The sequence below is a fragment of the Notamacropus eugenii genome, chromosome 1 (assembly GCF_028372415.1).
Source record: "Notamacropus eugenii isolate mMacEug1 chromosome 1, mMacEug1.pri_v2, whole genome shotgun sequence".
NCBI lineage: Eukaryota > Metazoa > Chordata > Mammalia > Diprotodontia > Macropodidae > Notamacropus > Notamacropus eugenii.
The window spans coordinates 725,583,241-725,608,789 of NC_092872.1; the positions used below are offsets into that span (position 1 = coordinate 725,583,241).

Genomic DNA, 25,549 nt, shown 5'->3' on the forward strand with positions numbered 1-25,549 from the left:
TGGACAAAGGGAGCTCAGTTGGAAGGCTCTCCTAACAGTCTAGGCAACAAATCAAAGAGGGATGAAGTATGTTGAGTGCACAGGAAGGGACACAGGAGAGAAACCTGGCCAAAGCACCAACAAGATCTGGCGATACCCCAGCAAGGAATGAACATGAGTAAGGAGAAGATGATTATACCAAGGAGAAGGACCCATATGACTAGAAGGATGGTCGAGCCCTCAGTCGTAGGAGGGAAGTTCAGAAAACAAGTGGCTGAAGAGGGAAACAGTGAGTTTTTCTTTATACACATAGAGTCTGAAATGTCTACAGGACATCTAGTTTGAAATGTTCCATAGGCAGGCAGCACAGATCTGAGAGGGATTAATAACAAAGGTCGCTTGGAAGAGATAGAGAAAAGAGTTCAGGATAGAGTCGGTCAATAAACACTGTGCATCTTCTGTGTGCCAGGCATTATGCTAAGTACCAGGGATACAAAAAGAGGCAACAACAAAACCCCTCAAAACCCACAAAAATAAAAAAACAATTCCTACCCTCAAGGAACTCACAATCTAGTGGGGGAGACAAGAAACATGTACGTACAAATGAACTACAAGAAAATAGGATATATTTGAAAGAGGAAAGCCTAGAATCAAGAGGGGTTGGGAAAAGCTTCCTATAGATAATGGGATTTGAGCCAAGGAAGCAAAAAATGAGGTAAGAGCATGAGAAACACTCAGAGAAAATGCCCAAAGCAGAAAGGAGGGTTTTGTTTGTCAAACAGCCAGGAGATCAGTGACACCAGATTGAAGAATACAAGTCAGGGAATAAGGTATAAGAAAACTAGAAAGATAGGAAGGAGGCTGGATTACGAAAGGCTTTGAACGCCAAACAGAGCAATTTGTATCTGATCCTGGAGGCACCAGGCAGCCACTGGAGCTTACTGAGAGAGCAAGGGGGTGAAATGTTTGGACCTGCATTTTAGGAAAATTGTATTAGCAGCTGAATGCAGGACAAGATAAGGATGGAGAAAGGCGCTGAATGGGCGATCCAGCAGTTGCTACTGCAGTAATCCAGGCACGAGGTGTAGTGGCAGTGGCAGGGGCAAGAAAGGCCTCTGTGTGAGAGACATTAGAAGGGTAAGACTGTAAGCCCTTTGACAGCAGGGACGTTCTTGCCTCTTCTTGTATCTCCACAGAGCCTGAAACTGGTAGGGGCTTACTAAATATTTATTCTTTTACTGACTACATGAAATTGAAAGGTCTTGTCTTAAGACACAATTACTGTTAGTTCAAAGAACCTAGAATCAATGAAGTCAAATTCTAAAGAAAAACAGGAATATGCTAGAATTGAAAAATTAGGTGTTGATTTAATATTATAATAGACTTAAAAGGAGATCAGGAGGAGTTCATTCTATTAACATTAACAAGCTGTGTGACCTTAATCAAGTTACTTCATTTCCCTAGGCCTCATCTTTAAAATATGGAAGACTGAAGTATCCCCTTCCACTTCTAAAACAATGATCATTCTCAATACAGACAACACTAATGTGCATTTGCCAGCAACTAAGAATTCTCGTATCAAAAGACAGTCTAGTCTATTTTTATTTAGATATAATTTTGGGGAAATTCTTATATAGAGTCAAAAACCTGCCTTCCTGCAGGTGTAAAAAATAGCCCTTGAAATATCTGAAGACAGTGATCATGTTCTCCTTAAAGTCTTCTTTTCTAATATCTAAAAATGTCAATTCCCTCAACTGTATCTAGAAAACCAAGAAAAATCCATCTGAAAAGACTGCCCTAAAAGTCAACAGTGTTTCTTTAAAAGAAAGGGAACAAGGACAGCATGAGTGTAGCTCTCTCTAAAGAAAAAAAAAAAGACTCAGGACAAGTTCTAATGAAAGTCGTGGGAGAGGGCACAGCCTCTGAACCAGAATCCTGGCTCTGCTCTGGGCTACCTGGACAATGCTGAGTGATCTTTCTAGATAAAAATGAGGAGTTAGACTAGATGAGGGCCAAGATCTCTTGCAGCTCTGAATCTGTGATCCTCATGAACAGAAAAACTGATGCAGTAGTTATGGAAATGCAGGAAAGAACAAAGAATCACATGATAGAGAAATGGAAATGTTTCCTAAAGTTAAATGCACAATCACTTTAAAAATGCATTTTTTCCCCTCTTCATCCCTTTTCTTTTGTCCTTATGTTCATACACATGAATGACAGACATGTCCAGAGAAGTGAAAATAAAAATTATTACCCAAGGTGGGGTTCAAAGGACCTACACAAAATCATCAGGCAAAGGTGACTTAAGATGTCACTAATTACTAATGAGCAACAAGATATGAAAAAGTACAGATGACCCAAGTTCAGTCAGTCACTCTAGTCATGTGAATTTGAATATGTTGAATCAAATGAATCTGTTTCTCTGAATTAGTTTCCCCATTTGAAAAATGAGGGTGACAATTAACACTTGAGCTTTGTACTTAGGAGAGACACTATGAGGCTCAAAGCATAATTACAGCTTTTTTATATAAATTATAAGAGAAAAGAAAACTAATATTTTACTGTGCCTATAATCACAGAAAACAGGAAGAATTTTTTTTTAAAGCAAAACTAGTCCACAATATATTTTCCTTCTTGCAGCCAACTTTATTAGATTCAAATACCTATGAAGCAAACGGTCACATAACAGTTAGATTTTCCTATGACCATGCCATGTCAATCAGCACATTTAAAACAAACCTATGAACTGACTGCTTCAAATTTTCAACTTGCATGCCAATCATTTTGTAGAAAGCTTTCAAGTTCACCAATCCAAGTGCTCTGCCATCTTTCTGGGTGGCATTTGGCTCCTCCTTCCTCTCCACTTCCATCTCCTGATATAGCATCAGTCACTTCACCATACATTCAGTCTTTGGCCCCCACTGCTATTCTGTGCATCCACCAGCAGCAGCCTTACATTTGGAAGAGTCATCACACCAACAGGTGGTCTCTAATGTGATACTTCCTTTCTTTGCCTACCTTTACCTGTTACCTTTTCCTCCTTACCTCCCCCATGCTCTGAACCTGATTAATCACCTTCACTTTCCCCCCTCCCCCAGCCTTTACTGGGCACCTCAATTTACACTCCCAATGAAAAGAAACAGAAGATGTGGCTTGGTTCAAATACCAGCTTTGCTGCATCCTGCCCTTTTCATATGGCCCTGGGGCACTCATCTAACCTCTCCATACTTCAATTTCCTCCTGCGTAAAATAAAAGGATGGGAAAAAATTCTAAAGGTCCCTTTTAGACTACAACTTTCTGCCACGTCTACTTCATACATCCGAAAGGAGATTATCAGCCCTAGTGCCCATTTTTATTTCAATTCCTCAAGAGGCTTGCTAGAACTCAGTAACAAAATTATAGAGCATAGTCACCAAAAAGTGGGGGGGGGAAGGGAAGGCAGCATCAGGCTTTCCAACTTTGCTGGGTCTAAAAACTGCTGCTTAGCAGTCCTTCCAATTAATTAAAACAAATATTAAGTGTCTACCGTGTATAAATCCTTTGATTTCTCTCATGTGGATTCCCTAGATATTGCTCCCAACTGTCACTAAGCACCCTATTTCATCCCCTCATCTTTTCTGTCTGGAGGATGACCTCACATCTTAATTTGTCCAAAAAAAAAAAAAAAAAGGGGGGGGGTAGGTGGGTACCTCTACCTTTCACCAGTCTTACAAACTCCTTCCTACCTGCTCTGGGAACTTTTTCAGTTAGCACCTTCTCTAAGGAAGGGGTCTAAAAATGTATGGCAATCTAGGAGTGAAGCAAAGGAATTTATTCAAGAGCCTCTCTCTACCAAGAATTTCCCATTCCACCAGCTACAAATATATCCCAAATATTCTTCAAGACTCACTTGGGTCGGTATCATTTAAAAATATATTGAGGGATAGTGAAGTCTATTTGTTCATATCTCAGATTCAATTACTACACCTATTTCATTCAGTGGCCAAATAACAAACCAGCTGATAGTTACCCTGGAGACAGAGCTTTAGAATTTGGGTACTAACAGGGAATGGCACACCTAGGTGACAGGAGAAAGCATCAAAGATGCAAAACCCAAGATGACGAGTACCGGGGAGGAGATTAGAGAAGATGGAGGCTGGGGGTATATATCTGGAGTTGGAGAGTCCTGAGCTGCAGTGGGGCTAAAGCTGATAAATATGTCAGCACCAAGCCTGGCACAAATATGGTGAGTCCCCAGGAACAGGAGTAAAAGGCTAACAACACAAAAGGGTGACACTGGCCCAGGTCAGAACACAAGAGCAAGTTAAAGCTTCTGTGCAGATCTGTACTGAAAATGGTTTCAAAAAAAGAAAAACAAGAAGGGGTGCAAAAAGGAGTTAGGAGGGCCCCACAATCAATTATACCCAGGCCCACATGGCTTCCACTTAACCATCTCTCCCATTCTCCTTTCTCTACCACAGTTCACCTAGTGTAATGAAGCACTTTCTATCTCATTTCATTTCTTCCACTTAACTTCAGTCTCTTCAACATGTAGCAGATAGCTGGCTGCTTGCTCTGGTACCATATCCCTACCTCTCCTTCCACAATGCCACACACAGTTATTGACTGTCTCCCATCAGAAAAGTTATACTACCTGAACATTCATCCCCAGCTTCCTTTTGTTCAGGTCAAACAGTTTGGGGCCACCTTGAGAGGCCCTGGGGACATGTCCTCATGGAGCTCCCATCCTTGGTCTCCAAACTTCGAAGGAGACCTCTACATTCTACCCTCTAAAACAGAACCATTAGCTGTTTCCCCCTTTTCTTTTCTGCTGATTTTTTGGTCTATCTTCCTATTACATTTGCAGGATTTAGAAGAGCCTTCATTTAGATTTAGTGCATTCTCATTTTGTAGGTGAGGAAACAAAGGCCCAAAGAAAGCGGAGCTCCTTCTATGTCACAGAAGAGCTGGTCTAATAGTCCATCCTCCTGGTTCTGTAAGCCCTTCCTTCCCTTTCTCCCAGTCCTTAACTGGCTCCTATGGAATCTGCTTTTGTAATCTCTACCCCACCTTTACAGTCCTCTACAACCTAGCCTCAATCTAGCCTCTGCAGCACTATATTAAACACCTACTGAAATACAAATCCAATACCTAAGACTGCAATAAATCTCCCACTCCAGACACAGACACAGACACAGACACACGGACGGACACACTGACACACACACACACTAGTAATATTGTATTGGCTCATTATTCTCCAGGGCCATCCCCATACATACCAATTCTATTTTTTATTTATCTAAATTCTATTTATCCCTCAAGGTCTAGCACAAATTTCACCACTCAGATCATGCAGAGATGACTAACTAGACAGTAGAGAAGAGACAGCTATGGACAAGATGACCTCTGAAATTCTATAAATTTTGATAATTAGGATCTGACTATCTGACCCCTGGTAATTCTTCCTTCCTCTGAAATCACACATGAACTTCCTTCAGTCACTTCAAATGTGGCAGAAACACAGAACTCCCTGGAAAGGCAATCATTCCAAAGCTCAGAATGGGCCTTGTATTCTATATGCCTCCACACCCCTGTCCAGAGAAGGCTAGGGTATACAAGATGAGCAAATACCTACATGGAGCAATGACATACCTGAGCATGAGCCATAGAAGCCCAACCAAATTTTGAGGCTCCATAAACCAGCATAGGTTTCGTATTTTAGAGAGCAGAATACTGTAATGAAGATCTACAAGGTATCAAGAAACTATCAAACTAAAATCCTAGATTTTAAGAAGCTATATATGAAGTTAAAATAAGTTATTTTGGAAAAGGAAGAAAAGTTAGTGAAAATCCTAATTAAAACATTTCCTAATGATTTTGAACCTGATTCCCGAATTTCATTTACTGTCAACAAGAAAGAAACGTACCTTGAGTTATTTTCACTAATATTCAAGATAGAGGTATGCTCAGCAGTCAAGTAGGGCCTTAGGCTAAGCCACTGTCAAATATCTATTCTCTCCTCCAAAATCAATACAATGACGACATCATTTGTTACAAGTTCCTAAGGTTTCTACTCACTATTGCAGGCCACTGCACAATCTCAGCAGACTTCCGCTCAGCCAAAACCAGGTTATGTTCTACTAAAAATGCCTTCCTTTGAAGGCTATATACTTCAATCCATCTTCTCTTCTTCCATGATTCTCCATCAAATTCCACACATACCTAGGAAAGAGGGGGAAGAGGGAAGAGAAAACTTAATTGAAACAGTAAAACACAAACCAGTCAACAGTATAGAAAAAGACTCCCTGGTTACTGGCCCTAGATACACCCTCAAATACATATTTCTCCCTTTATTTTTCCTTGTTCTTTCCCCACTATTTACTATTACACCATATCTCCCTGATCATGATGAATAAGGAAAGTAAACCAGGATTTCTGGTCTGCAAAACCTTCAAATCAGGAAAAAAAACTCCAGTTCACTTCACAGTCAATCAAATTTAAAAAAAACCCAAAAACAAAGTATGGTCCATAGGGCTCCAAGTGACATGTACCAGGAGAATTTCCTAGGGTATTCTACACTCTTTGAGGCTACTGGCCAATATCACCTTTCTTTCTCCATTAGGCCAAGTATAATCACATGGCATATGACAGGTTTTGGCAAATACTACTGAAGCAAACCTGCAAATCTTAACACTAACGGCCAACGATTTTCAGAATCTTCTTCTGTTTAATTTTAGTGACCTGAGGACGGAGAAAGCGCTGGCTCTGAACCTCTCTTTACCAGTTCCTACCTGTGACTGTGGACAAATCACTTCCTAAGCCTTACCCTAAGTGAGGAGTCTCTTTGGTAATTGATTTGGGCCTCAGTTCCCTCATCTGGAAAAAGTGAAATAGTACCAACCTCAATGTGAGCCACAGTGCAAGAAAATATGAGTCAGGAGGGTCCAAGCCAAGTAGGGGCTTGAGTTTCCTGTAAGGGGACTAATAAAAGACTTGCATATAATGAAAGGAGGTATGGAAATTTGCCTCTATCGCCACTGACTGGTTACTTTCGCTGAACTGTTTTTCTCATTTTTGTTTACAAGATGGCTCTCTGGGAAGATATGGGGGAAGAAGTAGATTGGTTTTGATTTAAAAATTTTTTTGAATAAAATACTTGTACCTAAGAGGGTTGTCTTGTTGTGAGTAAAGTGCTGAAAAACATGTGAGCTATTTATTATTATCTTATAGCAGGTTACTGTGAAGATCAAACCAAATGTAGGTAATAAAATGCCTCATAAAAACTGAAGCCCTATATAAATGTTAGTTATTATTTCTAAAGCACTAGTTATTTATCATGTAACTTAGGGAAGTCACTGTACCTCTGTACCACAATTTCCTCCTCTGTAAAAAGGTACTGGATGAAATGACCTGTCAAGTTCCTTCCAACTCTAAATCTGGGATGGTACTTTTGAATCAAACACTTCCTAAACACTCATTTATGAACCCCAGACAGACTTCAAAGTAGAAGTCATATGATTACAGATTGAGAGTTGGAAAGGATATCAGAGGCAAACTCACTCATTTTCCATATGAGTAACTGAGGCTCAGAAAAATTAAAGGAAATGATGGGACTACAAAGTTAGGAAGTAACTGAGGCAGGATCTGATACCATGTCTTCCTGACCCCAGCTCCAGCTCTGACACTGTGGATTGTCTCCAATCCCTAATGGGCTTCTCTCCTCATTAGTTTAGGATGCATGACAAAAATGAGAGAATTTTAGAGCTGGGAAAGACCTCAAAAACCACCTCACCAAATCCCCTTATTTCAAAGTTTAAAAAACCCTATGCACTGTAGGTACGATTTAGCCACCCAGGTCAACCCAACAGTGTGTGGGACAGTACAAAAACTGACCTCTTTACTACAAGCAGTCTTATAATTGTACAAGGGACAAAGTGAAAAAAGTCACAATGGCGATCAGCAAGTAACTAAAGAAAGGAAGACTTAATCTAGTTCTTAAACACACTGGTATTGTTCATCAACAATAGTATGGAGAAAATGTTACAAAACAGCAATGAGAAAAGCAAATAATAACAAAAAAACAACAAACAGAAATGATGATTAAAAAGGGTTGTGGGAAGATAAGCACATTAACACTATTGGTGAAACTGAAATGATTCAACTATTCCAGATTTGGAAGTAAGGAAAGCCACTAAAAAGAAACTATCCATATACCTGAACTTAGGCATTCCACTACTGAGGCACACAGCCCAATCAAATCAATCAGGCATTAATTTAAACCCCTACTAGGTGCCAGGCCACCTCTGCACTCCAGGGCCAAAGTGATTTTCCTAAAATGCAAGTCTGCCAATGGTCGCCCCATCTACCCAAACTCCAGGCTCTCCAATTACCTGTAGGATCAAATATGAATGCCTTTGGCATTTGGAGCCTTTCAGAAGCTGATCCCAGCCTAGCTTTTGAGCCTTATTCCCTTTGACACACCCTATATTCCACTTAAAAAGGCCTGCTTACTGCTCTTCTTACAGGACTATAGCTAGTCTACACGTGTGAACTATTCCACAGCTTCTCTGTTTTGTATTTTTATATATAAACAACCCTCATCTCCCAACTAGACTGTAACATTAAATGCAGAGATGACTGCATGCTTGTTTTTATATCCCCGACACCGAGCAGAACATCAAATAAATTTGGGGCTTAATAAATATAGGAGCTTGAAGGCAGTGAAATGGGAGATAGAAAAATCTATTCAAATAGATCAGGATGACTGTAATGGATGTATGAAGGGCAACAATGTACAATAAACCTGGGGAGGTAAGTTGGAAGCAGATTGTGAAGGGTTAACTGCCAGATACATACATATATATGTATGTATGACAAAGGTATGACTCATTAAAATTCATTTAGCAGGGTAAAATTCATTTAGTAGTTTGACAAACCTAAAGATCCAAGATTTTGGAACAAATCTGACAAAAATTGCTGGGAAAACTGGAAGGTAGTAAGGCAGAAACTCACATCTCACACTTTATACTTGAGATATGGTCAAAATGGGTACATGATTTATACATGAAGGGTGACGCAACAGGCAAATTAGAGAAGCATGGGCATTTCTACCCATCAGACTGATGGATAAGGGAAGAATTTATGACCAAAGAGATGACAGCATTATGGGATATAAAATGGATAATTTTAATTATGTCCAACTTAAAAATTTTTGCACAAACAAAACAAATCCAGCCAAGATTAGAAGAAAAATAAGAAACGGAAAAAATTTTACAGCAAATTTCTCAAAAAAAGGCCTCATTTCTCAAATGTGGAGAGAAATGAGTCAATTTTATGAGAATACAATTCATTCCTCAATTAATAAATGGTCAAAGGATATGAACAGGCAGTTTTCAGACAAAGAAATCAAAGCTATCTATAGACATCTGAAAAAATGCTCTGAGCCAAAACCTTACTGATTAAAGAAATGCAAATTAAACAAATGAGGTACTATCTAACTCCTATCAGACTGGCTAATATGACAGAAAAAGAAAATGACATATCTTGGAAGAGATGTGGAAAAATATGGACACTAATGCATTGCTGGTAAAGTTGTGAACTGATCCAACAAATCTGGAAAGCAATGGGGAACTATGCCCAAACAACTATAAAACTGTGCATACCCTTTGCCCCAGCAATACCACTACTAGGTCTATACTGAATGAAATAAAAGAAATAGAACCTATATGTACAAAAATATTTATAATAGCTGTTTTCTGGTGGCAAAGAATTGTAAAGTAAGATATCCAACAACTGGGGAATGGTTGAACAAGTTGGGATAGATGATTGTGATAAGACTACTGTGTTCTAAGATAAGCAGGATGCTCTCAGAAAAACCTGGGAAGGCTTACATGAACTGAGCAGAATGAAGAGAACATTGCACACAACAACAGCAATCATGTACAATGATCAACTGTGAATGACTTTTCTCAGTATTCAGTGACCTAAGACAATTCCAGAGGACTTGTGATGAAAAATGCTACCCACCCACAGAGAAAAACTGATGGAATCTGAATGAAGACTGAACCCTGAAGATTTTTTTGGTTTGCATTTTCTTTTGCAACATGGCTGATATGTAAATCTTTTGCATGACTGCACACTTATAATTTACATCAAATTGATTGCCTTCTCAAGGAGCGGGGAAGCAATTTAGAAGTTAATTTTTAAAAAGAATGTCAAAAATGTTAAAATTGTTTATTTACATGTAATTGAGAAAAAAAAATTTAATTAAAAAAAGAAATTCTACAACAAAGCCAGGCCTGTGCTTTTAGACTCACTTTGTCAGCTAATGGAAGATGGACTGAAAAGGGGAGAGTCTGGAACAAAGAAGCTTAGGAAGCTTACAAGGCAAAAACTGACTTCAACTACAATGTAGGTAATGTGAGCAGAGAGGAAACAGATCTCAGATCTACTGGAGAGGTAGAATCAATAAGGTTTCGCAAACTGATTATGTAGGGTAGGAGAAATGAGTCAAGGATGACTCAGAGGTTGTGAACCTTTTTGACCATAGGATGGGTCATGTCTTCAACAGACAATAGTAAAGTTTGGTGATAAGATGAAATAATGAACTGTTTTGTAGTTGTCCCTATGACACATCCAGTTTGAAACATTCAACTGGTGAAATGGGCCTGAAACTAGGTGTGTTCATCCTTCATTGCTGAAAAAGACCATGCCATCAGAGAAATGATGACATGACTTGCACTTGACTTTGTTTTGAGTGAGGGCTATGCATCAGCCTCACTTCTCCTCCAGAGCCATCAGAATGACTGGAGATGACCCAAGATGAGGTAAGTGGGGATAAGTGACTTGCCCACGGTCACATAGCTAGTGTCAAGTGTCTGAGGTGAGATTTGAACTCAGGTCCTCTTGACTCCTGTACTGGTGCTCTATCCACTGTATCACCTAGCTGCCCTGCCTGAAACTAGGAAAAGAAAGGCTAGATATATAGATGAATCGATTTCATAGATACTAAAAATAAACCCCTAAGAGTTGATGAGATCACTAAGATAGAGAACAGAAAGAGAAGATGGTCCAGCACAATGCTTTGTATTAACCACAGTAAAGGGGCAGAATGTAGATAGATGCTCTCCCCCTTGGTGTACAATCACCCCATCATCCTATCATATTTTCCTGATGAACTTTCACTTCTGTTTTACAGCCTACTCACTCCCACCATATGCCTCCCCAATATTCCACTGTATGACATTCATTTTAACTCTTCAAAGAATACTGCATTATTCTATGGCTCATTGCCATACAGCAACACACGAAGGAATGTTAGTATTTTGTTTCTGAATCACTGGAAAAGCCAACTTTGTAATTTCTTGACAGAGATCCAGACTCCTCTTCCTCAGTTGTGGACCTAGGTAAGCACTGTCCCCTGTTCTCTCTGCCCCCCACACAGACCTCACCTCCACTTGCACAGAAGGACAATCCCAACAGGCTGTCCACCCAAACAAACTGCACAGTGTGGCAACAGATGTCCTTCAACAATTTATTCTGTTCTGTGTAGGTGGTCAGGCTACATACCAGCGGTCACAGCTCTCTTCCAGAATGTTCTGCAAGATGCTGGGGCTTCATGCAACAAGTACAAATATTACCTATAAATGGGAATTTGGTGGACCTTTGGCTCTCCTCCTTCACACCTTTGGTGAGCACACATCTCAGTATCCGTTTATGTACAGGCACCGAACAGGATTATTTCTGCTATATCATTCAAGGAATCTTGAATGATTTTGATATGCAAATGGGAGATACCTCAGAAAAAAGTCCTTAAGGCAGTATTTCATTATAACAAATTAAATGTTTTTCCTCACAATCAACAATAAACACAAATGAGACCTTATAGTCTCTTTATCTTTCAATCAACTGTAAAGATGTGGTCCACTTTTCAATCCATATTACAAAAGCTGATTTTCCCCTGATATGTGAATCAAGGATATGCTCAATTTATGTACAGATTATTCTGATATTTTCATGTCCTAGAGAATTGGCACATATGACTATTTACTGATGTTTTCTCATATCACTTTTTTTTTATATTAGGAAGGTCCAAGATGTTTTCTATGCCTCTGCTAGCTTCCCCTCCTTAGGATATCTTGCACATCAATCCCTCAATGCTTTAGTCATGTCTCACAGTTGTGTCTCCTCCTTTCTCTACACAGGAATTGTTCCATCTGGCTGCTATAGTTGTTTCTTCCATCCAGTGTGGTAGTTTCACTGTTTGGTGCTTGATGATTAAACTGTTACAATACTTTACATATCTTTTCTATTTTTCTTTGCTTGCTGGACTTCCATTTTCACCCTTAGTCACCTTGGAGATGTTGCCAAACTTAAAAAGCTACTTTCACTCACTAATGTATCTCTCTGTTTTATGGGACAATACTGTGCATTATCCACCATCCTTCACAAGAATTCAAAAGCAAGTTGGTAGTCTAAATATGTATTGGCTTCGGCTGTCGTCTGTGTGCACTTGGCAATTTAGTAACAACAATGTGTCAAGGCAGCCAAAAAAAGCTAAAGCCATCTTGAACTGTCTCCAACACAGTCCAGGAAGGTGACCTGCTATAGTCTGCCTTAACTGGAGCATAGCAAGAATACTGTGTTCAGTGCAAAGCTCTACATTTTGGGGACTCCCACACACACTCTTCTAGTCTAACTCTTCTATACACATTATTGTCTTCCCCATTCAATGTGAGCACCTTGGCGGGAGGGGCTTGCCTGCTTGTATTGTTAGTGTTTAACCCAGTGCATCTGCACGGAGCAGTACCCGGTGCCCTGGGCCCCCTTACTCCTTCTGAGTGAGCAGACATTAGATAGAGCTTTTCCCACCTGATTACAGGCCCTTGCAAGGTGCCTTCATTCCCTCTCACCCTTCCTCCTCCTCTCCTTCTCCATATCCCCCTTTCAACTGCTTTTTTAAAGTGTTTTCTTCCCTCATTAGACAGTGAACCCCTCAAGAGTAGGCCTGCCTTTTGCCTTTGCATTCCCACAGTATAGCAGCATTTGGGACATAGAGGTGCTTAGTAAACCTTACTCACTAATACAGTTTTTCAATCATTCAGGAGCAATCAGGCTGAAGAGGGGAGGGTGAGAAAACTTGCCAAGCATGGGTAACAGGAAATTTGGGAGTTGGAAGGAACCTTAGGGAGCATCTAGTCCAAATTCATCCAAAAGCTGTCATCACCCGGAAGCTGAATTAGAATTGCCCAACACAGTCCCTCAAATTCTGATCAAAGGGTAGAGTGCGGCTTCGTAGGCTTGCCATAAAAGCTTCTCACAATTTGAAATACCCAAAGTAGTTTACCTTCTGAAGTCGTCGTCCCCTGGCACTAAGTTTTTCAAGTAAGGCAAGAGATAAATACCTTTTCCTCCTAAATACTTTTCCTGAATCCATCTCCCTACCTTCCAAGCCCCTCCAAATCACTGTGTATTTATATTGTACACATTCTGCAAGGACTTATTTGTGGGAATGTTGTTCTCCCTAGTTAAAACATAAGCTTCTTGAGGGCAAGGACTGATCTAGTTTCATCCCAGTACTTCTATTAGCACCACAAACAAGTACTTCATCAGTAAATGCTTGCTGATAAATGAGATGGACAATATGGCCTCTAAGAAATTTCCAATCCCGAGAGTCTTTAATTAAGGCTGTTACAGGAATCTATTAATGCTCTAGAGCCAAAATATGGTTGGAGCAGTGCATCTAAGGAAAAAAGGCCTGTCTTAAAAGGAAAAACACCAGACTTTAGACTGATTAAATGTAAGAAACATTGGAAATGTGATGCTCAACGCACTCATGCCAACACATCCAGTCTGAGAGGCTGCTGATTCCATTAAAAGACAAGCGGAAGTGGACAAGGACAGTCTAAATCAGTAGGCATATAGCTGAGCCCAACAGAAGTATCCTGCAGGTAGGTGGGAAAAGAATGAAGTTATTAGACCTGTAGATAAAAATCAAGTCACAAACAAGCATTATGACAAAGACTTCAGAAATACAAAGGAAAAAAAGCTTACAATGCAGAGCCCTAGGCTTTGAAACCACATGTAGGAGCTTGAGCCCTCAGCCTTTCTGGACCAGTTTCATTCTCTGAAAAATAAGGGAATGATTCTTTTTCTAACTAGAGAGGAAACAGGGCACAGTGGCTGAAAACGTGGCCTGGGAGCTTGGTCCACACTGACACAATGTCCATGTGACCTGGGGGCAAATCAGTTAGCCTTTCTGTGTCCAGGCAACTCTCTAGAGTGTACTGGCTGTCCACCAGCAGAAGCTTCCTTATACCAATGAAATTCTAGGTCCAGTCTCTATCTTTGTAGTATGAGAATAATTCTGTCTTAAAGTGATACAGATATGCAATACAATTCCAGGATACCTATTGAGTTCAGAGAAAAAATATTTTAAGGTACTAAGAAAAACCAAAAAATCACAATAGTATTAAGAAGCTACAATTAAAGATTCCTCAGCAGCAGTGTCTATAAGGTCAACAGCCTTTAGATTTCTCTTTGGATCTAGCCAAATTTGAATTTACTAGAATGGAGCATGGAAAGGACAGCAGAAAGAACACTAGAACAGGAGTCAGGAGACCTGGATTCCACGCTTAGTTCTACTTCTAACTATAAACTATTTGCCCAAAGTCACATGACATTTGTCTGGACTGTAGACCTGTAAAATGAAGGAATCGAACTAGAAATTACATATAGCATGTAAAATATTACTTTTACATTATTTTATTAAAGAATTCCCACCAAAAAAAGGATGACCAGACAAATGTCAGGAAACAGACATGGAACCCACCAACCTCCAACTAGGGAGAAATGTGAATGGTTACTCAAAGGGTATAAAGCATACAATGGATGTGAACAGGCAGCGGCATTTAATAAACAACTTCAAAAAGTAGGAGTCTAAAATAAAATTAAGGCAATGTATGATTAAAAAAATTAAAAGATGAGCTGATCCCATAGTAAATTCAAGAAAGGGAGGAAAGCTTCCACTAACATTATGGAAGGATATGGACAAAAGCTGGTCAGAACGTAGCCCTGCAACGATTAGAGGAAATATGCAGTTTGATGACATGCCTCTCCCTAGAAAAGACTTTACAAAATTGATACATGAGTGGAGGAGGTATCTTCGATCATGTTTAGAGAAAAGAACAGGCAGGTTTTTCCCAACAATATTTTACAGCAAACCACATCTGATTCAACAATACTTGGCTGCCTGGCTGAGAGAACACCTGATCCCTTTGTGCTTGCTTATTACAAACATGTATTTGATTTGGTAGAGCAAGACTCTCCTCAAATAAGCTGTCTCCCATGAACATGTCAGAATCATACAAAAGGCCTAAAAAGATGGAGCTGAGACAGCTTCTGACAGCCCTTAATTATTAATAGCAAGATGTAAAACAAGAACATGTGGGAGATATATGAATAGATAATTCATATATCAAATGCTCCCTACAAGCCAGCTCTGGAGACACAAAATAAGCAAGACAGCCTCAGCCCTCAAAGAGCTTATATTCTAATGAGGGAAGACAAAGGGGAACTGGGAGGGGTTGGGGGTGGGGGACAGCCAGGAAGCTGCAGGGAGACCTCGTAACAGACGAAAGAAGGTGAAACTGCTCCCCTATCAGATACATATATCTGTCTATCAGTCACACACATAGAGCCACAAAGTCAAAGAAAGTTTCCCTGTGTGGGATGGTTAGGTTGCATACCTCCTAACTCCCACTGCTAGTCCAGATTGTTTGTAGATGACTTTTAGCTAGGTGTATCAAGTCCAAGAATATTACAGGGCCTCCAAAAGAATAAAGAAGATCTACAATAACTTACAACTCTTGTTTGACCTAGATGCTCATGAAGGGGAAAAATGGATAAAGAATGTTTATTATATAAATTGTGATAAGCAACTGGGGTGGACAACCCTTTGAGTTCCTCCAGCAGTACACAGAGACAGTGAGCTATGTCTACAAAAGTGTGTGTGCACACACTCACTCTCTCCATCAAGATGAAAAATGAGTTGAGCCTAAAACTAACCAGGAGGAGGACTAGGCTGACCTTTGGGGAAACATCACAGTGCTTTAAATGGTCCCAAGCTTCTCCCTCAAAGGCCCAAATTTAATATCAATATTCTTCCACTGATGCAGTAGGGGGCTGGCAATGGTGACTATAAGCAGCTTGCCAAAGTACTGTTCAAGAAAAGCAGTGTAAGGCAAATGAGAAGAGCTCATAATGGGAACTGAAGGAAGGCTGGTCAAGTAGGAAGCAAGGCATAACTGACATGCAATCTCACAAGCTCTAATGGTACACAGCCCCTCCTAGATCAATGCCTTGTCATGGTCAAAGGACTTGAGTAGCTCAAAGAAACCATGAGCTATGTAGGGTTACCCAAGATGGACAGTTCATAGTGGAGAGTTCTGATAAAAGGTGATCTACTGGAGAAGGAAATGGTAAACCACTCAGGAAATCTTTGCCAGGAAAACTCCATACACAGTATTAAAATGATAATAGATATGACCTCGGAAGATGAGTCTCTCAGGACAGAAAGTGTCCAAAATGCTAGTAGGGAAGAGCAGAGGACAACTACAAGTAGCTCCAGAAAGAAAAAAGTGACTGGGCCAAAAGCCAAAAGGAAGTTCAGCTGTGGATGTGCCTAGTGACAAAAGTCCGATGCTACAAGGATCAATATTGCATTGGAACCTGGAAGACCAAGGTAAGCTGGATGTGGTCAAAAAGGAGATGGAAAGATCTTGACTGTCAGCAAACTTAAATGGATAGGGAATGAGTGAGTAATGATCATTACAGATTCTATGTGCAAAAAACCCTTAGAAGAAATGGAACAGCCCTCAAGTCAATAAAAGGATATGAAAAGCAGTACTGGGGCTCAAAAATGACAGAATATCTGTTCAAATCCAAGGCTATTCAGCATCACATCAATACAAGTCTATTCTGCAACCACTGATGCTGAAGAGGCCAAAAATCGATCAGTTCTATGAAAATCTACAATTTCCATAAATAAAAAAAAGATGTCTTGGGGATTGGAATGCTAAAGTAGGAAATCAAAAGATAATTAGAATAACAGGCAAGTTTGGCCTTGGGAGTACAAAAATGAAGCATGGCAAAGAATAATAAAGTTCTGTCAAGGTAACTCACTAGTCATAATAAACACTCTTTTTCAGCAACCTAAAAGATGACTCTACATATGGACATCATCAGATGGTCAATACTGAAATCACAACGATTATATACTTTGCAGCCAAACATGAAGAGGCTCCATATAGTCACTTAAAACAAGACCTGGAGCTGACGGTGGCTCAGGTCATGAGCTTCTTATTGCAAAACTCAGACTTAAATTGAAGAAAGTAGAGAAAACCATCAGATCAAATAGGTATGACTTACTATGGACAAAGATCAGCAATACTGTACAGAAGGCAGCAACAGAAACCATTCTAAAGTAAAAGAAGATGAAGAAAGCAAACTGGCTGTCTGATGAGGCTTTATAAATAGTTGAAGCAAAAAGAAAAGTAAAACATAAAGGAGAAAGGGAAAGATATACCCAAGGGAACGCAAAATTCCAAAGAATAGCAAGGACAAAGGTTTTTAAGGTTTTCTTAAAGAAGCAATGCAAAGAAATAAGAAAACAACAGAATGTAGAAGATGAGATCTCTTCAAGAAAATTAGAGATACCACAGGCAAGTTTCATGTAAAAATGGCCATGATAAAAGATAAAAATAGCAGGGGCAACAGAAATAGAAGAGATTAAGAAGAGGTAGTCAAGACTATTCAGAAGAATTATACAAGATAGTCCTTAACAACACCGATATCCACGATGCTGTGATTACTGATCTAGAGTCAGACATCCTAAAGAATGAAGTCCAGTAGGGCTTAGGAAGCATTGCCAACAATAACGATAGTGGAGGTGATAGAATTCCAGCTGAGCTATTTCAAATTCTGAAAGATGATGCTGTTAAACTGCTGCATTCAATATACTACCCAGTTTGGAAAACTTCACAGTGGCCACTAGATTAAAAAAGATCAGTTTATGTCCGAATCCTTGTGAAAAGGAAAACTGATACCTCACTTTATTCTGTATTAGTTATTTAGACTTAGGAATTATTTTGGTTTAAAGGACAGTTTGACTATTTAACATGAGAAAGTCTGACTTCTTAATAAGAGTAAATTCTCCATTTCCTTGGGCTTGAACAGGAGGAAGAGAGGGATGAATCCCTGGAGTTTTAAAATGGGTCTACCTGGCCAACCTGAAAGTCACCAGATTCTTAACACCCTATCCAGAGTAGGATGATTAACTGTTTTCTCCATTGTCATGAGTTTTGAAAATCCAGTCCTATAAATCAGACTGAATGTAAACCCACTGTACACATATACCAATCATATAAAAGACCACTCTACTCTGTCTGCTTGACTGCATCCCTGGCCACTGATGGGCTCAGGATCTCACTTACTGGCAATCATATTTGGATTTTGTGCCTCAATTTCTCACTGATTTTTATAACAACATTCCAAAGAAAGGCAACACACCACTCATTTCATCTGCCAAAAGAGTTATGCTTAAGATTCTACAAGCTAGGCTTCAACAATATGTGAACCAAGAATTACCAGAAGAGCAGGTTGGTTTTTGAAGAGGCAGAGGAACTAAAGACCAAATTGCCAACATTTTCTGGGCTATGGAAAAAGCAAACAGCCTTCTGCTTCATTGATTAATCACACTAAAGCCTCTGACTGTGTAGATCACAACAAAATGTGGCAAGTTCCCAAAAAGATGAGATTATCAGATCATCTTACTTGTCTCCTGAGGAACCTATTTACTGGCCAAGAAACAGCACTGAACATGGAACAACTGATTGTTTTAAGATTGGAAAAGGAGTAGGACAAGGCTATGAACTTACATGCAGAGTACAACAATCAAAATGCCAGGTTGGACAAATCAAAAGTCCAAATTAAGGCTACCATGAGAAATATCAACAATCTCAGACAAGAAGACAATACCACATTTACGTCACAAAGTAAAGAATTAAAAACCTCTTAATGAAGGTGAAAGAGAGCGTAAAAGTTGGCTTGAAGCTTAAAAACAAAAACAAAACAAACCATCAGATTTTTGGCAACTGGTCTCTTCACTTCCTAGCAAACAAAGAAGAAATGGAAGCAGCGTAAGATTTTATATTTCAGGGCTCAACGATTACCGTGGACAGCAACTACAGCCATAAAATTAGACACTTGTTCCTTGGAAAAAAAGCTATCACAAATCTGGATGGTACACTAAAACGCAAAACAACACCTTGCTAACAAAGATTCATATAGTCAAAGCTATAGTTTTTCCAGAAGCAATGTAAAGCTGTTAGAGTTGAGGTTTCTGATGCAATATTACCTCTGACACCAGCCCCATTACCCTAGTCTCAAGTCATATCATTCTTTAGCCCCAAATTCTTCATCTGTTAAATGAGGAAGTTGGACAAGATGGGCTCTGAGGGCCGTCCCAACTCTAAGTCTACGATCTCATCATTTCAGAAGTTGCCTCTAACCCTGCAGATCACCAAAACCCATTCTGTGAGTCCAAGTCCTCCCAAAAGCCAACCCCTCAGAGGTCATCCATGTGGGCATGGGACTTCAATTTCTCCTGACATTTTGAGGATGCTTGTGGAGACTTCAGCCCTCACCCTTCCTCACCAGTCCATCTTCTCCTGCTAACACTCAATTCCTTGATTTCTAGGTTACCTTCCTGCACCCCCTCATCACGTGCCTCTTCATTGCCCTGTGCACTATGACTTGTTTCCAGTTGTTCAAAGGCCCTTGCATGCGATGTAGCTCCTGACAGCTAATGCTATAGGGGTATAATGCCACCAAACAGCCCAATTTCTTTCAATTCCCTGGATATCTGTAATCTTGCAAACATAATTATCTCTATTTTACAAATGAGTAAATCGGGGTTTAAAGAATTCAAGTGACTTACCCACAGTCACAAACAATGTTAGCAAACAGCAAGAACAGTACTTGAAGCAAGGTCCTGTCTCCAAACCTAATGTTCTTTTCCTCTATTAGGATAGGAAATGAGATCGGAGAGGTATGATTCAGAATTTTAAGGTAGTTAGATGGTGCAGTGGATAGAGAAAGGGGTTTGGAGTCAGGAAGGCAGAACTGAAATCTCACCTTAGCACCAGCTTTGTGATGAAGGGCAACTCATTTAACCAGTCTGTCTCAGTCTCCTTGTTGGAGGGCCTTGAAAATGGGCCTTGAACAACAGCACCTACCTCCCAAAGTTGTTCTGACAGTCAAATGAACAAATCTGTAAGATTTGCTAGCTATATACATATATACATAAACGCTAGCTGTTCAGTTGTTTTTTTTAGTAGTGATTATGCTGCTAGTCCAACTTCATCCTCACCAGGCCCCCCCAGTGTAACACGGTGGTCTTGACAAGGTCATTGCGTATGTTATGTAAGTATGAAACACTTTTATCGTGTAAAATTACAACAGATATACAGATCAAAACTGGTCATCTCCATACTCAACCCAATAAATTTGTTTGGTAAACTTCTAACTTAAGTCAACTACAACAACTCCCTTAGTTGTTCCATCCACTTCCAGTCACTAACAAATGAAAACCTATGAACAACGAAGAGCCCCTCCAGCACATGCAACTCACCAAAACACAAGGCTCCTTCTCCATCTGAACTGGTATCCAAAGGATCCCTACACTTAGAATATTGACAATATTTAATCAACTGTAATCAAATCCATTTGATTCAAACAGATGCAAACTTCTAAGACGTATGGTAGCCACTGCTAAATTTCAAAGACAACGGCCCCACAGCTAAATATCAAGACAGTGCTGAGCCCATCTGTTTACACTAAATACTATAACTTTGGGAAGAGATCTTCAACTTACCTTCCACGCCAGAATAAGAAGAAAATGGTTTTAGGAGGGGGCAGATACATAAGCATAAAAAAAGAGAAAAAAAATAAAATGAAGTAAGGTTCAAGGCATGTAATTGATACAATCTAACCCCTTGACGACAAGGGCTATGTGGTCTCATCTTTAAAATTCATCCTCCAACCAACTGGCCAAAGGCATTCCTAATGCACAGGTGACTTTCCGGACCAATCCCCTGATCAGAAGGTTCCAATGGCTCCCTATTACCTCTAGGGTCCAACACAAGCACCTCAGTTTGGCACTAAAGGCTATTCCCTGTGGGCTGTCCCCCATACCTCAACTTTACCTCTTGAAATCATTAGCTTCTTTTCAAGGTTGAGCTCAAATGCCATCTCCTACACACAAGAAGCCCTTCCTGGTTCCACCCCCAAGTTTGCATATTACATATGCATATACAGCAAGTAAACCTTTTATTCCACCCAAATACATTCCCTATCTCACTCCCCACTAAGACTATTATTACAAACCTTTTCAACCCTTAAGCCTCCAACACCTTTCTACCCCCCCCAATCCCCTAGATAAGGACCTTCTAACTTTACTGAGAAGACAAGAGAACACTTGATCAGAACTCTTCCCCTCATTCTCTTCAGCTCCAAAGCCCTACACTCACCTTCAAATTACTCCAGAGATTGCCCTTCAGTCACTTTCATGTGTCCTTGATCCCATTCCTTTCAATTTCTGCAACAAAATGCATCCTCAAACACCTATCCACCCTCTCAAATCTTCAACCTCTTCTAATCTATTGGTCCCTTCCTTACTAACCCCAAACATGTACAAGTCTCCCCCATTCTTATAAAACCTTTCTTGGATGCTACCATTCCTTCAAACTGTCATTTAATATTACAATAATTTCTATTATATACTATATACTTAATATTGTTTTATACCTCTCCTCTCAAACTCCTTGAAAAGGATGTCTTATACTTGCTGCCTTTGATTCCTCTCTTATCATACTCCTCAATCCTTTGTAATCTCTTCAAACTTCAAATAAAACTGCTCTCTCCAAAGTAATCAATAGCCTCCTAACAGGCAACTTAAATCCCCATTCTTCCTACCACAACTGACACTGTTAAACCCTCTCCGCTTCCCCAGGTTTTCCTAACACCCTTCTCTCCTAGTTCTGCTCTTTCCTACCTCTTCTGTGTCTTTTTTGGTAATTCATCATCCACATCATACCCTGACTGTAAGACTCTTCCTCCTTGGTTCCCCCCTAAGTTTAGTCTTTGCCTAGCGGATATTTCAAACTGGATGATCCTGGAGAAACCTAAAACTCAAGAGGTCCAAAACCAAATTCGTTATCTTTCCTCAAAAACCCTCCTCTCGTCTTAACTTCATTATTTCTGTCAATGGCACTACCACATTTCCAATCTCCTAGGCTTCTAACTTTTGCCAATCAGTATACACAAACTTTCAGTCAAACTTCAAAACATCCCTTCCATCTATCTGAGCCCTTATTAAATTCAGTTACCACAAACTCCTATTACCTCTAGCCAACAGCCTGGTCTCCCACTTTATGACCCTCCCCACCCAAGTCCACCTTCCCCATTGCAGTCACATCTAGGGTTACTTCCCTACTAGCTCCCTATGGCCTCTAGGATAAGATATCAAGTACTCTTTTACCTTTAAAGCCTTTCCTTCACAACCCAGCCCCAATCTACCTTCCCATCTCCTAAGTCAAGACTTGGGCTCCAGTACTTGGGTTCTCAAGCAAATGCACTTCTTTGTTATTCAGAAGGACACTCCATCCCCCTCTTCAATTCAGAGGTTCCTCTTCAAGATAAGCAGCTCAAGCACCATCTTCCCAGGGAAACCTTTGCGGATCCCCCAAGCACTAGTGCCTATTCCCTCCCAAAACAGCCTTATACTGAACTGCTCTGTCTTGATGCTGTAAATATATGTATATGTGAGTGTGGTATACCCCACGAAATAATGGCTAGAGCATTTGAAGAATACTTTAAGGTTTGCAAAACATTTTACAATTATTTCATTTGAATACAAATTCCTTGTGAGTAGGGACTATTTCCTTCTTTGCATCTTCAGAACCTAGCACAGCGCCTAGCTTATAGTTGTAGTAGGCACTTAGTATATGTTGACTCTTTTGCCCAACAGAATATAAGTTTCTTCAGGATAAACTTTAAATTTTTGTCTTCCTATTCCCAGTGCCTAGCACAATGCCTCACACAAAGTAGGAACTTAATAAATGTTTGATTAATATAGCATCTAGGAATCGATGGACGCTAAAACTATCAAGACTTTTTCTTTGAATATTGGTTTGACATAACAGAAAGTTATCTTCTCATTAGTCTACCATGTAAACATATTGAAAAGTCCATCGTTACCACAATTCTAAAAATTAAGATTAGACGTCGAAGTGAGGAGAAAGTTAATAGATCCTCCCTTTCGAAAGAAGCTTCTTCCCAAGTTATCATTTTGGAAAGCTTGTAATAGGCACTTATTGCCAGCTACTTTTGCACAAAGGATTCTTTGTTGGTACAAAGGCTTCGACTCCGTTGTGTTCCAGAGAATCCTTTCACACCAATGATTCCATCAGCGAATGCCAGAACCCGCTCGTCTTGGGAGAGTTCTAACTGATAAAAGGGTCCTAGCTTGGTTCCGGTAAATCCCACGGGCACTTGGTGCTCCCCTTTCCCCCGGGGCCCCAGCCGGGAGATCTCAAAGTAGGGCACTTCAAAGCCCATTCTGCAGCTCCTCAGTCACCAGGCAGCTCCACCCCTACTCCACCATATGTGGGCAAATTCCCCACCCACCTATAGACTCAACCTATGCAGTCAGGCCCCCACCCCTGACCCACCATATATGGACAAACGCCCACCCCGAGACACGGAGCACAGGCAGGCTCCGCCCCCTAAAAGTCATGCTTAATCGCGAACACGCCTCCGAAGTTTACCACTTTATAAGCCCCCCCAAAAAAACGCTGCAGGAAAACGTCCTTAAACGCCTTTCAAGGGGCCGCCTTTGCGCAGAGTCGGGGCCCGCGGCTCGGCAAGGACCGACCAACAAACGGCCATTCGGACAGGCGGCCGGGGCCCCGCGCCCCCCGCTCACCTTCAGGTCTTTCTTGGTCACGTCGATGTGGGACACGGCCCGGATGGTGCCCGACACCCAGGGCCACTCGTCCACGCGCTCCACGTCGAAGCTGTGGCCGCTGCCCCCGCACTCCTTGGAGGCCGACACGCTCAGGAACCTCTTCCCGACCAGCACCGGCCAACTTTCTCCGAGCGTGAGCACCATGTCGGCGGAGGGCGGGCGCGTGCGGGGGGCGGGCTCGGCGCCGGCTCAGCCGCCGCCGCCCTTTAAAGGAAAACAAGGGGGAGCGGGCGGACGGGCGCGGGGGCGGCGGGCGCCCGGGGGAGGGGAGGGGAGGGGAGGGCCCGAGCCGGCGCAGGGAGGGGCGGCCGACGACGGGGACAGGGGGAGGGGAGGCGGCGCCGCCCCCGCCCCGGGCGCCGCCCTACGCACGCGGGCCCCTCTCGCCGCGCCGGGCTTTAAAACCGCTCCGGCCGAGCTGCGGCGCTGCCCCTTGGCCTCGGGGAGGCGGCCCAACCGCCCCGCCCTCGCACCCCGCCCTTTCCAGGCAGTCCCCTCCCGCCCCACCCGGTCCCGGCCGAGCCCGGGCCCCGCCGGGGATTTACCGGCCGGAGTCCCGCACTCTCGTCCTCCTCGGCGGCCTCCGCGGGCCGTGCGCTCCCAGCCGCCCCCGGCGCCCGAGGCCGGGCCGCTCAGTCGGCGCTCTTGCTCCGCGAACGGCGGCGCCTCCGACCGTGAGCTCCCTCCGGCTCGCTCCAAACGCTCTAGCCAGACACGCACAGAGCCCGTGCCCGCCCCTCCAGCCGCTGCCGCCGCTGATTGGTCAGCGCCAGGGGGGTAGGCGGGGCCTCGAGGAGAGTCGGCTCCCGATACTGGTTGCGAACTAAGAGGCGTGGCGAAGGGGAAAACAATTCCTTGGCTCCCCCACCCCCCTTTCGCGTCCCTCCCGCCCCCTCCCTTCCCAACTCCAGTACGACCCCCCCCTCCCCCGTCAGACTGACTGCGCGGAGTCAGAAAGATCCCTCCGCCGGCGGCCTATTCTTTCTCCACGGGGGGCCCGCGGACTATGTAAAAGAGTTCCCCCCACAGAAGCTCTCAACTTTGTGGAAAGCAGAAAAGGAAGTCGTGGTTACCCCCTGGGAAGAATCACCTGTAAAGTTTTAGGGGCTAATCCCTTTTTGCTCTTTAGGATCGAGGACTCGCCTCAGAGGGCGGAAGGATCTCGGGGGGGGGAGAGAGGAAAGCTGCCGGAGGAAAGAGTTCTACGTGCGGTTCCAGGCGTACTCAGAGAGGGGGCGGAGCGAGTCGACTCGGGAGGGGCGGGCCCAACGCAAGGGCACCCGGCTCGTGGGGGCGGGGCTGGGACGCGAGCGGAGGCCGCTGAGCCAGGTGGCGTCCGGGGGCGCAGGCGCAGACGGAGCCTTCTAGTCTTGGAACGTGTACGGACCGCCATCTTGGGCGAAATGAAGAATGGCCAAGCCCTGGTGGGCCTCGCATTATTTGAAGGGCAGGGTCGTGTCGACTTGGGTCCTATCCGTGTAGCGGACGCAGAAAGGCGAGAT

General features: G+C 42.1%; 1 protein-coding gene across 3 annotated transcripts in view; it reads right to left on the reverse strand.

Moving 5' to 3' along the window:
- Positions 1-24,722, reverse strand: part of KDM3A (lysine demethylase 3A) — a 77,904-nt gene extending 53,182 nt beyond the window's left edge. The window contains exons 1-3 of one of the 3 annotated variants that reach the window (XM_072636931.1): positions 24,593-24,710; positions 24,006-24,251; positions 6,041-6,184 (exon numbers count right to left, since the gene is read on the reverse strand). In XM_072636931.1, the coding sequence (XP_072493032.1) occupies positions 6,041-6,184; positions 24,006-24,191 (330 nt within the window). In that variant the 5' untranslated portion in view covers positions 24,192-24,251; positions 24,593-24,710. Of the gene's footprint in view, positions 1-6,040; positions 6,185-23,278; positions 23,384-24,005; positions 24,252-24,592 lie in introns of those variants that run through there. The other 2 variants (XM_072636933.1, XM_072636932.1) reach the window with 2 other exon arrangements.
- Between the last annotated feature and the right edge of the window lie 827 nt (positions 24,723-25,549).